At 42.3% G+C, this 15160-nt stretch overlaps 1 protein-coding gene across 1 annotated transcript in view; it reads left to right on the forward strand.

Moving 5' to 3' along the window:
• The window catches only part of LOC124137492 (arginine--tRNA ligase, cytoplasmic-like), a 142694-nt gene that overhangs the window by 5883 nt on the left and 121651 nt on the right, over positions 1-15160 (forward strand). Inside the window, exons 6-10 of the mRNA XM_046503821.2 lie at positions 785-968; positions 4205-4334; positions 5401-5505; positions 5651-5829; positions 6640-6749. Coding sequence (XP_046359777.2) covers positions 785-968; positions 4205-4334; positions 5401-5505; positions 5651-5829; positions 6640-6749 — 708 coding nt within the window. The remainder of the gene's footprint in view (positions 1-784; positions 969-4204; positions 4335-5400; positions 5506-5650; positions 5830-6639; positions 6750-15160) is intronic.

The following is a 15160-nucleotide window of genomic DNA, read 5'->3' on the forward strand; positions in this document are numbered from 1 at the left end:
ACCAGTCGGTTTTGGTGACCTTGACCCCATTTTCAAGGTCACAGCAGGCAAATCTGCTTTTAAAGTTGGAAAACGGTGTTGCCGCGATATCTCAAGAACTAAACACTGGATTGTTTTCATATTTAGAACTATGGTGTATATACAGACACCGCAGACACCAGTCGGTTTTGGTGACCTTGACCCCATTTTCAAGGTCACAGCAGGCAAATCTGCTTTTGGAGTTGGAAAACAGTGTTGCCGCGATATCTCAAGAACTAATCGTCTTCATATTTGGTACTATGGTGTATATACAGGCGGGGGACATTTCGTCACTTTGTGACAAATACTTGTTTTCCCATTTCCACGGCAACAAGTTTGACTTTGACTCTGCTATTGGTGTGTACCTGACATATAAATAGAAGTTCTGAATCCCAATTCCATGGTATAGTTTTGATATTTTATAACTACTCTTGTATACAGACAGACAGATTAGGTAGAAGTTCCCCCATCAAGTTGGACTTAAAGTAACAGTCAGATGACTTTTACTTGGGGCCTGGGGTCATCTTCTGATGACTTGTGTAAACTTTGCCAACATGATGAAAATATTCATGAATTTGAAAAATGCAATATATCGGTATTTTCCAAACGTATAGTGATACGTATTCATTAGTATTTCATGTCATGGTGTACCAGTATACTGGTAACGCTGCGTATCTATAGTACACTGGCGTGCCGTGAAATTCTGTCCAAATTAGTGTTAAACCCAACTCTCTCCTTCACGTTTCTGTTGTTTGCTCTGTTACAGGTCCACCATCATCGGTGAGAGCATCTGTCGGCTGCTGGAGTGGGTGGGCCATGATGTTCTCCGGATCAACCATCTGGGGGACTGGGGGACCCAGTTCGGGATGCTCATTGCTCACCTGAGGGAGAAGTTCCCCAACTACCTGACCAAGGCCCCTCCAATAGCAGACTTGCAGGCCTTCTATAAGGTCAGGGACTTCACAATAATTTGTCCTCAGGATTAACAGAAGGATATTGTTGACTGGATATACTGGATATTGTGTTTGTTTGTTGTTTAACGCCTCATTCAGCATTATTGGGATACAATGACATGCATCAACCAAGTCAGCGAGCCTGAGCACCTGATCCCATTAGTCTACCCTAACATATGTGACTGCTACAGTGTGTGACCGTGGGAATGCTGTGGCGGCTGTTGCTATTGGCCATGGATATTTTAGACTCCACGGCTGCCGCGGAAAATGTGACTGAGGCATAATGTTGGGGGCCCTACGAGAGGGCTGAGAGGGAGGAGATAACCAAAATTGGATATGCTATCCATAACAGTGAACGGTGTGAAGCCTCCAACATGTCCAATCTGATGGCAAAATGAGATTCATCGCTGATTCTCCTACAAATATCCAAATGCCTCGTCATTTAATTAGTGACGCTCATAAAATGGATTAACAAAAATCCCACTGTCCTTAGCAATCACCAGGTCTGTCCAGCTGTGCGTCTGTCTGTGCGTCTGTCTGACAGTCAGTCATCCATTTGCCATTTCCCGGAGCAGAACTCCAAAACCGTTTAATATTTCTTGTTGAAACTTTCTATATAGATCAGTCTAGTCGGAAACTGGTGCCTTTTTATGATTTGGGATTTTTATTGTTTTCAATTTTTTATCCCCTTGGCATATAATAGGGGGGGGGGATATAGTTGAATCCTCATCTGTCCGTCCGTCTGTCCCTATTCCTTTTATTTCTGGAGCGTAACTTGAAAACCAGACTTTTGGCATTTTTTTCCCTTAAATTTCCATGGAAACAATTTGGACTTGGTGTAATAAGGCGGTGGATTTTGTTTCCGGAGCACAATAAACAAAAATGTTAAATACACTGTATCTTTCAACAAATCTTGGCAGATATATCAAACTGATTCTTAAGTGTTTCCTGTTTCAAATGGTGCCTTTTGCTACTTAGGGGTGTTTTGAATTTATATTTTTTTTAGTTTCCATGGTAACAAATTTGACTTTGACACTGTTCATAGTGGCGTGTTTGTCCGGACCATGTCTCTAAAACTAATAGGTCTTCTTTAATGACACTTTGCCCACACAAACATGAGGTGTTCAAATAGCCTTTTGCTACTTACAGATTTTTGGAATTTAATTTTTTCTGTTTCCATGGCAACAAGTTTGATTTTTGACTCTGTTCATAGTGTTGTGTTCCTTACATAGAAATACAAAGTGCCGAATCCATATTTCATGGTATTGTTTTGATAGCTCAAAAACTACTCTAGTATACATGGTATAAAAACAGACAAATTCAAGAGAAATTCCCTCGTGAAGTTGGACTTAAAGTAACATTCAGATGATTTGTTCTTTCAAATTTGTTGGGACCGGGGGATTTGTCATCTTTGTTTTCATAATCTTTTATGATGAAGACAAGTTGTTTTCTGTTTCCGGAGCAGAACTCCAAAACCGTTGAATATTTTTAGATGAAAGTTGCTGTACAGATCTGTCTAGTAGTGAACTGGTGTCTATTGATGATTTGGGAATTTGAAAAACACTGAACAGCATTATTTTTTCTTCACTGAACTGAAGTTATCCAACGGCAATGAACCACAAGTGGGGTATAAGGAGCCAAACTCCATTTCCAAATTGTACCAGACTGCGGGGATACGTCATCTCCTGATAGTTCTTGTTTATGTTCACAAGTGCTTACTTAAAACATAAACAGTTTTAAACAAGAACTCTCTGTCTCCTCCACAGAATATGATGAAATGATTTATCCTCTTTGTACTCTTGTGTATTCCTTGTCCTGTGTAGTCACAATTACAGTGGACCCTTTTAGACCTGACAGAACCTTCCCATTGGTTCAGATTAACAAATAACATGTGCAGAGTTGTGTCCCTTGGTGTATTGCGTACAAGTAATAATGCTTTAGAAAATGGGATCGGGCTTCCATAGTTTTCACAATAACAGCAGTATCTGTGTATCATTCATTTGTCTTAGAATTGCATTGGACAAATGGAACTATTTACATGGTTTACTTCTGAGAAAAGTAGTTTCAGTGTATAGTTTAAGATGAAACATTTTCATGTTGGCCTACACAACTACAGAGGTTTTATGGTGTTTGTTCACTTGGTTTCTGATCATATGTCTAAGTTTCCGGTTGAATGAACAGTGTCAGGATATAGGTTAACAAGAAGGATTAACAAGATGCCCAGATTAACAGATTGTCAAGATTAACAGGGTGTCCAGATCAGCAGTGCCCCGATGAACAATGTTTCCTGATTAACAGGGTGTCCTGAGTAACATTGGTGTCCAGGTTAACATGGCATCCTGATTAACAGGGTGTATGAGGTGTCAGTATTAACCACGTGTTCTCATTAACATGCTGTCCTGATTAACAATGTGTCCTGATTCACAGGGTTTGATTGTATTATGTTGTTTGATTCCTTAAGGTCATGTCACGATCTTTGAGTTCTTAAAGAGAATTAATCAACGAAAAATTGAAGGAAGAGTGTGGCTGTTACGAGGCACTTGTTTGTCTTGTATTTAGATCAGTACATATTTGTTTGTTTGTTTGTTGTTTAACGCCGCACTTAGCAAAATTCCGGCTATATGACGGCGGTCTGTAAATAATCGAGTCTGGAACAGACAATTCAGTGATTGACATCATGAGCATCGATCCAGGAAATTGGGATCGATGATATGCATCAACCATGTCAACGAGCCTGACCACCCAATCCTGTTAGTCGCCTTTTACGACAAGCATAGTTGGCTTTTAGGGCAAGCATGGGTTGCTGAAGACCTATTCTACCCCGGATCTTCACGGGTACACAGCCAGTGCTTAGTGAGTCACTTGCTTCATGTATTTTGGTTTGATCTTCCCTTTGAAGTCTTCCAACCTACTGCCTTTGGTTCTCCTGACAAGTTCTCAATTATTGATAGTGTGTATTTCTCTGTGCAGAGTTGCATCCCTTAGAACTGCCAGGGTCCGCTGATCATGGTTTGCTGATTATGATCTTTGGTCTCTCAGTACATGACCAGCTGCTGGTTTCACTAAGCTAGTAAGTGTCATGACCTGAGTCACGTCAGGCTTTCTTAACAGCTGTGACGTGATGTACTGTTCAAGCGGCTCTAAGAAGGGGCTTGTCTGTTACAGGTGTTTGCTAGTATCAAAGTACGACTAGAATTTGACAGCAGTTTTGACTTTGTCTGTGATTATTTCAGGAATCTAAGAAGCGTTTTGATGAAGAAGAAGACTTCAAGAAGCGGGCGTACCAGTGTGTGGTGAAGCTGCAGTCATATGAGCCTGAACACTACAAGGCCTGGCAGCTGATCTACAATATCTCCAGGAATGGTAAGCTTTGTACAGCTGATCTCCAATATCTCCAGGAACGGTAAGCTTTTTACAGCTGATCTACAATATCTCCAGGAATGGTAGTCTAAATTCAGCTGATAAACAATATCTTCAGGAATGGTAAGCTTTGTACGCATGATCTACAATATCTCCAGGAATGGTAAGCTTTTTACAGCTGATCTACAATATCCCCAGGAAGGGTAGTCTAAATACAGCTGATATACAATATCTCCAGGAATGGTAAGCTATATACAGCTGATATACAATATCTCCAGGAAGGGTAGTCTATATACATATGATAAACAATATCTCCAGGAATGGTAAGCAGATATATATATCTGATATACAATATCTCCAGGAAGGGTAGTCTAAATAAATATGATATACAATATCTCCAGGAATGGTAAGCTTTGTACAGCTGACATACAGTGTCTCCAGGAATGGTAAGCTATATACAGCTGATGTACAATATCTCCAGGGTGGTAGGCAAAGTTAATATGATATACAATATCTCCAGGAATGGTAAGCTTTGTACAGCTGACATACAATATCTCCAGGAAAGGTAGGCTATATACATATGATATACAATATCTCCAGGAATGGTAAGCTTTGTACAGCTGATATACAATATCTCCAGGAATGGTAAGCTATATACAGCTGATATACAATATCTCCAGGAATGGTAAAATGTGTACAGCCGATCTACAATATATCCAGAAATGGTAGTCTATATACAGATGTTATACAATACACCTGGAATGGTAGTCTGTATACAGCTGATATACAATATCTCCAGGAATGGTAGGCTATGTACAGCTTGTATACAATATCTCCAGGAATGGTAGGCTATAAATGAAACAGTGACATCATTCAGCGCAATTATGCAACACAAGTCCCAGCAATTCTTTTATCAGCCAATCAGGAAACAGTCCTTTATTAGTGGGCGTGGTCTAAATGTTTTTTGAATTTATGGAGACATAAACAAAAACAAATTGCTTGGTTACCCAATCAAATGCACCAAAATCACTTGTCAATTCTTTATTTCTGAGTCATGTTGATGTTCCAGAGTTTCAGAAAGTGTACGAGCGTCTTGATGTGCACCTAGAGGACCGAGGCGAGTCCTACTACAATGAAATGATGAAAGTCATTGTGAAGACCTTGGAAGACAGAGGTGAGAGAGTGTATGTAGAGCCATTGAAATTGGGTAGTGTTGTTCCGATTAGGCCATTTCAATGACGACCCTATCGGTTCCGTGTGTTGTAGTCGGTATAAAACATAAAACATAAAACAAATTCTTCTTCCTTGTCTGTGTTCAGATTTCCTGCAAGAGGACGAGGGACGTAAAGTGATGTTTGTGCCTGGTCACTCTGTGCCTCTGACCGTGGTCAAGTCTGATGGAGGATACACATACGACACATCGGACCTGGCCACCATACACAACCGGCTGATCACAGAAAATGGGGACTGGCTCATCTATGTTGTGGATTCAGGGCAGGTGAGGTGGAGGACAAGGGACTATACAATACAAGTGTTATACACACAGTGGGTTGGTCACGGAGAGTGGGGACTGGCTCATCTATGTGGTGGATTGAGGGCAGGTGAGGTGGAGGACAAGGGACTATACAATACAAGTGTTATATACACAGTGGGCTGGTAACAGAGAGTGGGGACTGGCTCATCTATGTTGTGGATTCAGGGCAGGTGAGGGGGAGGACAAGGGACTATACAGTACAAGTGTTATATACACAGTGGGCTGGTCACGGAGAGTGGGGACTGGCTCATCTATGTGGTGGATTCAGGGCAGGTGAGGGGGAGGACAAGGGACTGTACAATACAAGTGTTATATACACAGTGGGCTGGTCACAGAGAGTGGGGACTGGCTCATCTATGTTGTGGATTCAGGGCAGGTGAGGGGGAGGACAAGGGACTATACAGTACAAGTGTTATATACACAGTGGGCTGGTCACGGAGAGTGGGGACTGGCTCATCTATGTGGTGGATTCAGGGCAGGTGAGGGGGAGGACAAGGGACTGTACAATACAAGTGTTATATACACAGTGGGCTGGTCACGGAGAGTGGGGACTGGCTCATCTATGTGGTGGATTCAGGGCAGGTGAGGGGGAGGACAAGGGACTGTACAATACAAGTGTTATATACACTATGGGCTGGTCACAGAGAGTGGGGACTGGTTCATCTATGTGGTGGATTCAGGGCAGGTGAGAGGCACAGTCGGACATGAGATGTTTATTTTTTGCTGTGAACATGGGACAAACATCATGTATCATGATCTCCTCTTGCTTGTCAGAGTTCCCATCTGGAGACCATCTACAGCGCTGCCAAGCAGATCGGATGGCTGGACCCCTCCAGGCATAGGGTGGAACATGTTGGCTTCGGAGTGGTTCTGGGAGAGGACAAGTAAGTCTATTTACGCTTTGAACCGCTTTCTGATGATTAGTTATTGTATTGAGTTCCAGATTATTACCTGTTGCAGATTTGCAGTTGTAGCAAGTTTGATTCTCATTAGTCAGACATCACTTTGTGTGCTAATGATGTATATCAATGAAGCAGTTATTGAATACCCTAATGACAGGTAGACCATGTGTCAGTTTCTCACAGGTAGTAATTACACAGAGACCATGTGTCAGTTTCCCACAAGTAATAATTACACAGAGACTGCATGTCAGTTTCCCACAGGTTTTAATTACACAGAAACCACGTGTCAGTTTCCCACAGGTAATAATTACACAGAAACCATGTGTCAGTTTCCCACAGGTAATAATTACACAGAAACCATGTGTCAGTTTCCCACAGGTAATAATTACATAGAAACCATGTGTCAGTTTCCCACAGGTTATAATTACACAGAAACCACATGTCAGTTTCCCACAGGTAATAATTACACAGAAACCACATGTCAGTTTCCCACAGGTAATAATTACACAGAAACCACGTGTCAGTTTCCCACAGGTAATAATTACGCAGAAACCACGTGTCAGTTTCCCACAGGTAATAATTACACAGAAACCACGTGTCAGTTTCCCACAGGTAATAATATCACAGAAACCATGTGTCAGTTTCCCACAGGTAATAATTACACAGAAACCATGTGTCAGTTTCCCACAGGTAATAATTACACAGACCATGGTGCTTGTGTCCAAGTAATAGTGCCTGTTTCAACATGACACAGCACCAAGTTTCACAACCTGAGCATCCTTGATCATAGATGCTGCTGCTGGTGACTAGCTTTTCCATAACTTTCAGGTTAGGGAAAATTGTTTTTCATATAATGGGTCAGTTTCTTGGCTGGGTAAAGTCAACAGATAAGAACGGTATCCATTGGGGTTATATGGATAATAATGCAAGTTAAAAAAGTCAGGTTGGTCCTACTTTCAGTGTTGATAAACAAACATATTGTTGCCCTTGTGTATTGGCTATCGAGTCAGAATTGACCATTGCTAAGGCTCACTTAATGCACAGTTTTTTGCAAATACAGGATATTTACCATTCCAAGCACACTTGCGTGCTTACCTCTATATATTTGAACCTGTCCAGAGAGTGAGGGTGTGCAAGTGTGATTTGTGCTCACAGGACGGGTGGATAAGGGTATTCTGTTGAGATGAAGAGATCTATCAAAAACACGGGATGTGATGATGATGATGATGATGATGATGATGATGATGACTACATCCTGTCTTCAGTGTTTGAGCCAACTATTGACTGATGGTTTACAGGTGGTTGTCCACTGGTGGGATATTATGGAGTTGTCTCCCTTAGAACGTCAGTTCTTGACACTTCTCAATTGGGGTTGTGCTTATCAGATGTAGCACCTTGCTGCTTCAGGCACTGTAGTCCTTGTAATGACATGTAGGAAAACCTCCAATATCTAGCAATTACTTGGGTTTTATGAGCTTTACCATCAACGATTTTGGATCAGGCTTATGCCAGTTTCTAAGTCAGGGTTTGCTTGGACAGGATTATCTTAGAGCGAAGACTGTTGTTTGACACCCCTGTACCACTAACATTGACTTACACTTGTGGCTTGTAGGCAAAAAGTTTCTGATGCAAGGGACTATAAGTATCAATTTATCCAGTCTGATCAATCCTGAAATTGTTAAACGTATAGTACTTAGGCTAAAAATAATAATAGTCTTGGTACCACCCGCATCATCATAAAGTCTGCCGCACGTTTTGTTTTTATTTCCATTTTCCAAAAAATATAAAAATCCTAATACTTAAACACAATGCACAAAAAAATCGAAAATCAAAACAAAGACGAAACGTGCTATGAACTTTATGATGATGTGCACATTGCCTGAGAACCAATGCTATTATTTTTTTTAGCCTTAGAAAAAATATACTTATCATTGTAACTTGAAAGTTCCATGCACATTTGGTACAGGTATATTAGACTTGTATGCATGTGTGAGAATATAAGCATGATATATGTGTAGGTTAGACCAAGAGGACCCAGTGTCTAATCTCAACATTGAAATGGTTAAATCAACCATTTCAACGATTTGACACTGGGGTCTGAGTGGTCTAACATACTTAAACCATGTCGATCATTTATGGCACCTAAATTGCTTAAAAAACATTGTTTTGTTTAAAGTATTTTGAAAGATATTCAGGAACTCTATGCTCAACTGTGAGAACACTGTGTTAGTCGGCCCTGCGTGAAGTACGTGAAATTGTTTCCCGAGCCTTTTGCATGTGCACCTTGCACTTTGCCGATTTGGGTTATGAAATGCATGTCCCGGGGCAAGTATACCATTCATTTTGGACCAACTCAAGCACATTTATCAATCAACAAAATATCACTTGTTGATGGGCCTATAATGAGCAAATATAGCCCTGATCAAGATAATAGTAATTTCTTTTCTGTCTGTTCGTTTCGTTGAACGAAAAGCTACAAAATCACAAGTACTGTACAAATACTAGAATGCATAGAGTAACATACCATATAAAAATTGCATAAAACACATTTCGCAATTCATAAAGGGATAAGCAATTGGTACTAATGTAAGTAAATATTTAGTTGTCAATTTCATACCATCTCGCCGTGGCAGAAGACTACATTCGTTAGCCTTCAGTGCGGACTTCTCGGGTTTAAATCTCGCTGGGGACAAACGTTTTTCATGAAATTGTTCTATCATCAAGACAAAAGATAGAGGAAAAAAGAAGTTCTGTCATTGCCAAGTGGTGTTTACTAACAATCCAGTTAGTTGGACCACGATCAAAGACAAAACAACCATGGTTTAAGTGTGAGTAGCTATCAGTGACTCATACTTTATTAATATCATCTCCTTACATGATTTAACCATGCAATGGTAATATGTGACTCAACTTAAAGAAACAGCCATGAAGGGCATTGATTGGTGACAGTGTTGTGCTCTCTGTCATCAGTTTGCGGACACAGTGTTCCGATTGGTTTTATATCTTCGCTGTAGCACATATCCTTATAGCCGCCAGCGCAAGAAAATGCTGGACACAGACTAGTGTCTGAAACATTTCTTACATCCAACAAGCCAGACGGACCGGTAACTAATACATATTTTGTTTGTTTATTTGTTGTTTAACGCCTCACTCAGCAATATACCAGCTATATGACGGCGGTCTGTAAATAATCGAGTCTGGACCAGACAATCCAGTGATTGACATCATGAGCATCGATCCACGCAATTGGGATACGATGACATGCATCAAACCAAGTCAGCCAGCCTGACCACCCGATCCTGTTAGTCGACTGTAAAAGTCCAGTTTCCACCCTTGCCGAACTCGGCTGGAATTTCTTGGCTCAATCGTAGCGCCACCAGTGGCTATGTGAGTTATGTCCCTTCTATGTCCCTCCTATTGACTAATCAGATTCCACCTCATATCACTTGCATTTGCTTCAAATATTATGGCGCCACCCAGTGAGGACGATCTGATAGATGATCAAGATCTACATTGTAATAAAATGGGTCTTACTTCATGAAGTGCATAAAATCACGTGAGCACCTTCATTGAAAACATGTAATGATTTGGCAAATATCTGTTGACGCTAAGTATTGGGTACACATGCTTTGCAAATCCTGCAATCGACCATAATCTGCAGGACAGTTTCCCAACCGGATGTTGATTTCGCTCCATGATTTTTATTGGACTAGACATGGTAGTCCAGCCAAGACATAACTCCATAATTCCAACCTAGTTCAACAAGTGTGGAAACTGGACTTTCATAGTCAGTTAACTCCCTTGCCTCGGGAAGATGGTGTATTGATATAAAATAATAGTGTTCATCACAGTGGATGCTGGTGTTATGGCTTCTTCGTAGATCCAGAAGATTAACCCCAATAATTAGCCCATAGGAAGCTTCCTACACGACTAAAAAGGCTTTAGTTCCAATCAGAGGCCGCTTGATGGTGTGGAACAGAGTGGACCGTCTTGTCCAGTGGGGCTCAGCGTGGCTTCCTTCATCAGGCTTCACAGACTGTAGATGCTGATGTATCGATTGTGGCTAACTGTGTGAAGTGGTGTGGACATTTTGGACTTAAGAAGTTGTGTTTTTTTAAATATTTTTTTTTAAAGTTGTATGGATATGACAATCTGATGTTGTTTTTCATGTGAGATAGTCTCGGCAGCAGGCATGTAGCAGGATATAGGTGTAACTGCTGGGATAGCCCACATCACTGAGTGTACGCAATGACTGCTGTACATAGTCGGGACAGGGATGTGGATGGGATGGGTTGGACTGTAGGGGATGGTTTGGGATGAGATCTGGGGGGGTGGATAGGTGGGATGTGGATGGGTTGGGTTGGACTGTAGGGGATGGTTTGGGATGAGATCTGGGTGGGTGGATAGGTGGGATGTGGATGGGATGGGTTGGACTGTAGGGAATGGTTTTGGATGGGATGTGGGTGGGTGGTTCAGACTCTAGGGAATGGTTTTGGATGGGATGTGGGTGGGTCGGACTCAAGGGGTTCGTTTAGGGACATTGTTGAGATGGGGATGGCTAGGTCAGTTTGACTGGGATGGGGTGGGATGGAGGCTACATTGGGGTGGGTAGCTGGTGTGATGTGGGTGGCGCATGATGAGGTGGCGTGGGTCAGTTTGCTCGGGATGGGGTGGGATGGAGGCTACATTGGGGTGGGTAACTGGTGTGATGTGGGTGGCACATGGATGAGATGGGGATGGCCTGGGTCAGTTTGCCCGGGATGGGGTGGGATCGAGGCTACATTGGGGTGGGTAGCTTGTGTGATGTGGGTGGCACATGGATGAGGTGGAAAGATCATGTGATACATTTGACAGATTGTGTAACATTGCCAGTTCTTAGAATTATGAAATATTTTAATAAAAAACTCAGGTACATGACTCTTCCAGAAAACCAGCTTCTTTTCGTTTCTCCCAATCACACAACTCTGAAAATATTCAGAAAAACGGAAATCTCCCTGGATAATAACATACTTCGTCTTTCTATTTCTTTCTTTTTTATGACACTTGTTTCTCTTTGATCTGACACAGCAGAGAACCAGAGTGATTCAGTTTAGACACCTGCAAACAGCCTGTGGAATAGAAGAACATGCAATAAAACTGGAACACAAATAAGATCCCAATGGGAAACAAAACACGTTGTGAAATGCACATCATAATCACAGAGCTGGCCCAGCCACGGGAGTCTGTATGAACATTAATTCCAAACAACAGATGACAAATTGATCAGAACTCATGAATTTGGAATAATAACAGTTACACAAAGCTTTATTTTCCTTTATCATACATCATTAAAATATAATCCAGCTATTTGATTGGCTAGTCGCTGTCTTGTTAAAATCCATAGAAGTATCTCAGCAGACGTCTTGATGTCATTGTGTTTAATATGATGTCATCTGCTTGTCACGTTATAACTGACCCTGTTTACATACTGTTACCATACCAGGGACCCGTGAAGATCCGGGGTAGAATAGGTCTTCAGCAACCCATGCTTGCCATAAAAGGCGACTATGCTTGTCGTAAAAGGCGACTTACGGGATCGGGTGGTCAGGCTCGCTGACTTGGTTTGATGCACGGTATTCGATCCCAATTGAGTGGATCGATGCACATGATATCAATCACTGGATTGTCTGGTCGAGACTCGATTACTTACAGACCGCCGTCATATAGCTGGAATATTGCTGAGTGCGGCGTTAAACAACAAACCAAACCAAACCAAAACCATACCAGGCGGCATATTGGATCTGGTCATAGACATATTTCACAAAATAAATGGTGATCTCATAATGATCAACAATTGTTATGACCTGAACGTTTCTTGGTAAGCAAGGTCATAAAGCTTGTAAGCTCTGTATACCCTGTATGTTATGGTATATGCAGTTCGTGTATGGTATAGGCAAAAAGATAATTGGATGAACAACTTCTTTATAACAATCAGGAGTAACGTTTCAGTGTAGGTTCAAACACCGTTATGAAGCAAGTGATGTACGGGGGATGGTTGAGAGGCAGATACAAGTAGGAGGTGGAGTTTGCACAGTTGAATAGATTGAGGTGTGGTTACAGTGGAGAGCCTATGATGAAGTAAGAGAAGTTCTATGGATGAACAACTTCTTTATTACAATTAGTGCGATGTTTCGGTGTAGATCCTAACACCTTTATCAAGCAAGTGATGAGAGCCTATGATGTTTGTTGTTAAAAGTCACTCTCAGCAATATTCCAGCTATATAACAGTGGTCTGTAAATAACTGGACGAGACAATCCAGTGATTGATCCACAATAGCATGGCGTCTATAATACAGCGGGTGATCTAAAGTAAAGATCCTAACAGGTGAAGCCAGTAATATAAACAAGAGTATCAAGACTGATTAGATACGTTGGGGAGTTGATGGTGAGCAGGAGGTTTTTAACAGGCTGGATCACAGTTGATGTATGGTTGAAGTCTCTTGATGTGGATTGCTTCCATGTTATCCTTACTTTGTACTCAACTTCTGAATGCCTGACAAAGAAGTTATAGTATACGAGTGTTTAATGTTTCGGGGTTGCCATGGTTACCATTGCTATTAAGATTTCGCTCCTCCTGCTTCTGTGATAGAACCAAACAGCTTGTTGCTAGTTCTGTTTCAGTAGTTTTATTATTGCAAGATGTTTACTGTTTTTGCAGTAATGTGTGTATTTACTTCCGTACCATATTCTGATTAGAGACCATTTCTGGTGTCCCTCGCCGTGATATTGCTGGAATATTGCTAAAAGGACCAGCATAGGTTGTGTGAAATCTATCTTATTACCCAGAATCACCTTGGGTTATCCCGTCCTAAGAGTGGACACATTTGTGTGATCTGGCTGGCGGATGTCATTGTACCCCAAGGTGGTCGTGGCAAATACAAGCAGTCAGTGGTTTCTCTGTCCCAGACTCAATTATAAACAGGATGTCTGCATGATCTGGAATAATGCTGACCTCAGCATAAAACCATTGACCCACTCACATTCTTTGGAATCCCACGTGAAATCATGCACTACTTGATGGGCTTGTTCTGAAAGAAAAGCACTGGGGACACTTTGTATTCCTAATCTCTGATATTATGAAATCCTCTCTAAAATACTTCCACAATCTCTCCTAGAGTCATTGCCTTGTTGAGCATGATCCAAGGTGTGCTTTCTCTGTCTCTCAACAGTGTTTCAGGATGTCTTCCAGCTAAATATTGTTTTTGATAAGGATATAGAAATGGATGTGTCAAAGCTGGGCTTGTACTGGTTGATCTTGTGGAATGAGGGGTTTTGCAGGGCCAGGAGGGAGACATGTAAACTGCTTATTGTGTGTGAGTATCACCTTGTCACATCAGAGCTCCGGACGGCTCAGCTGTCTGAGAAAAGCTTACCTCAAACGCTCAAGATGTCCAAGGCGTTATCTGATGTTTTCACTGGTTCCCCATATCCCTGTGATTAGAACCCTTTGAAGAAAGTCATGACATTGTACTGAAGAGTTGAAACAGTAATACTAGTATATGTCCTCATGTGGCAGAGTTTGAGACACTTCATGCAGCATATGTGGGAGTCATGTCTGACTCTCATTGTTGACCTGACACCCCGCTCACTGCTATCTTATCCCCCAGGCACACACATCTCCCCGATCCAAACCAAAACTCAAAACACACCCCCCCACCCCACATGCACCACCCTCCCACACACTCCTCCCACCCCTCCCACACACTCCTCCCATACACCCAACCCTAAACTTAAAACCCCCATACACTTCAACACAACCCACTTCACACACCCCTCCCACACAACCCATCTCCCACACTCTTCCCACACACCTTTCCCACACACCCCTACCTAAACTTATACCCCCCATACACTTCCACACACCCTACATACACCCCTCCCACACAACCCTATTCACCCCCCCACACACATAACCCACCTCACTCTCCTCCCTCACACCACACCCTACACACCCTCCTCCCACACCCCTCCCACACAACCCACTTCACCCCCACACACATAACCCACCTCACTCTCCTCCCTCACACCACACCCTACACATCCTCCTCCCGCTCCCCTCCCACACAACCCACTTCACCCCCCCCCCCCCCCCCCCCCCCCCCCCCACACACACACACACACACACATAATTCACCTCACACTCCACCCTACATACACACAAAAAACACACACATACACACACCCTACACACTACACACACTCCTCCAACACACCCCACCCTACACACACTCCTTCCACTACCCACCCTACACACAAACCACACACACCCCACCGTATACACACACTCCTCCCACACACTCCGCCCTACACACACTCCCCCCACACACCCCACCATACACACACTCCTTCCACAC

Source organism: Haliotis rufescens, unplaced genomic scaffold (assembly GCF_023055435.1).
Source record: "Haliotis rufescens isolate VD_foot unplaced genomic scaffold, xgHalRufe1.0.p SCAF_7, whole genome shotgun sequence".
Classification (NCBI taxonomy): domain Eukaryota; kingdom Metazoa; phylum Mollusca; class Gastropoda; order Lepetellida; family Haliotidae; genus Haliotis; species Haliotis rufescens.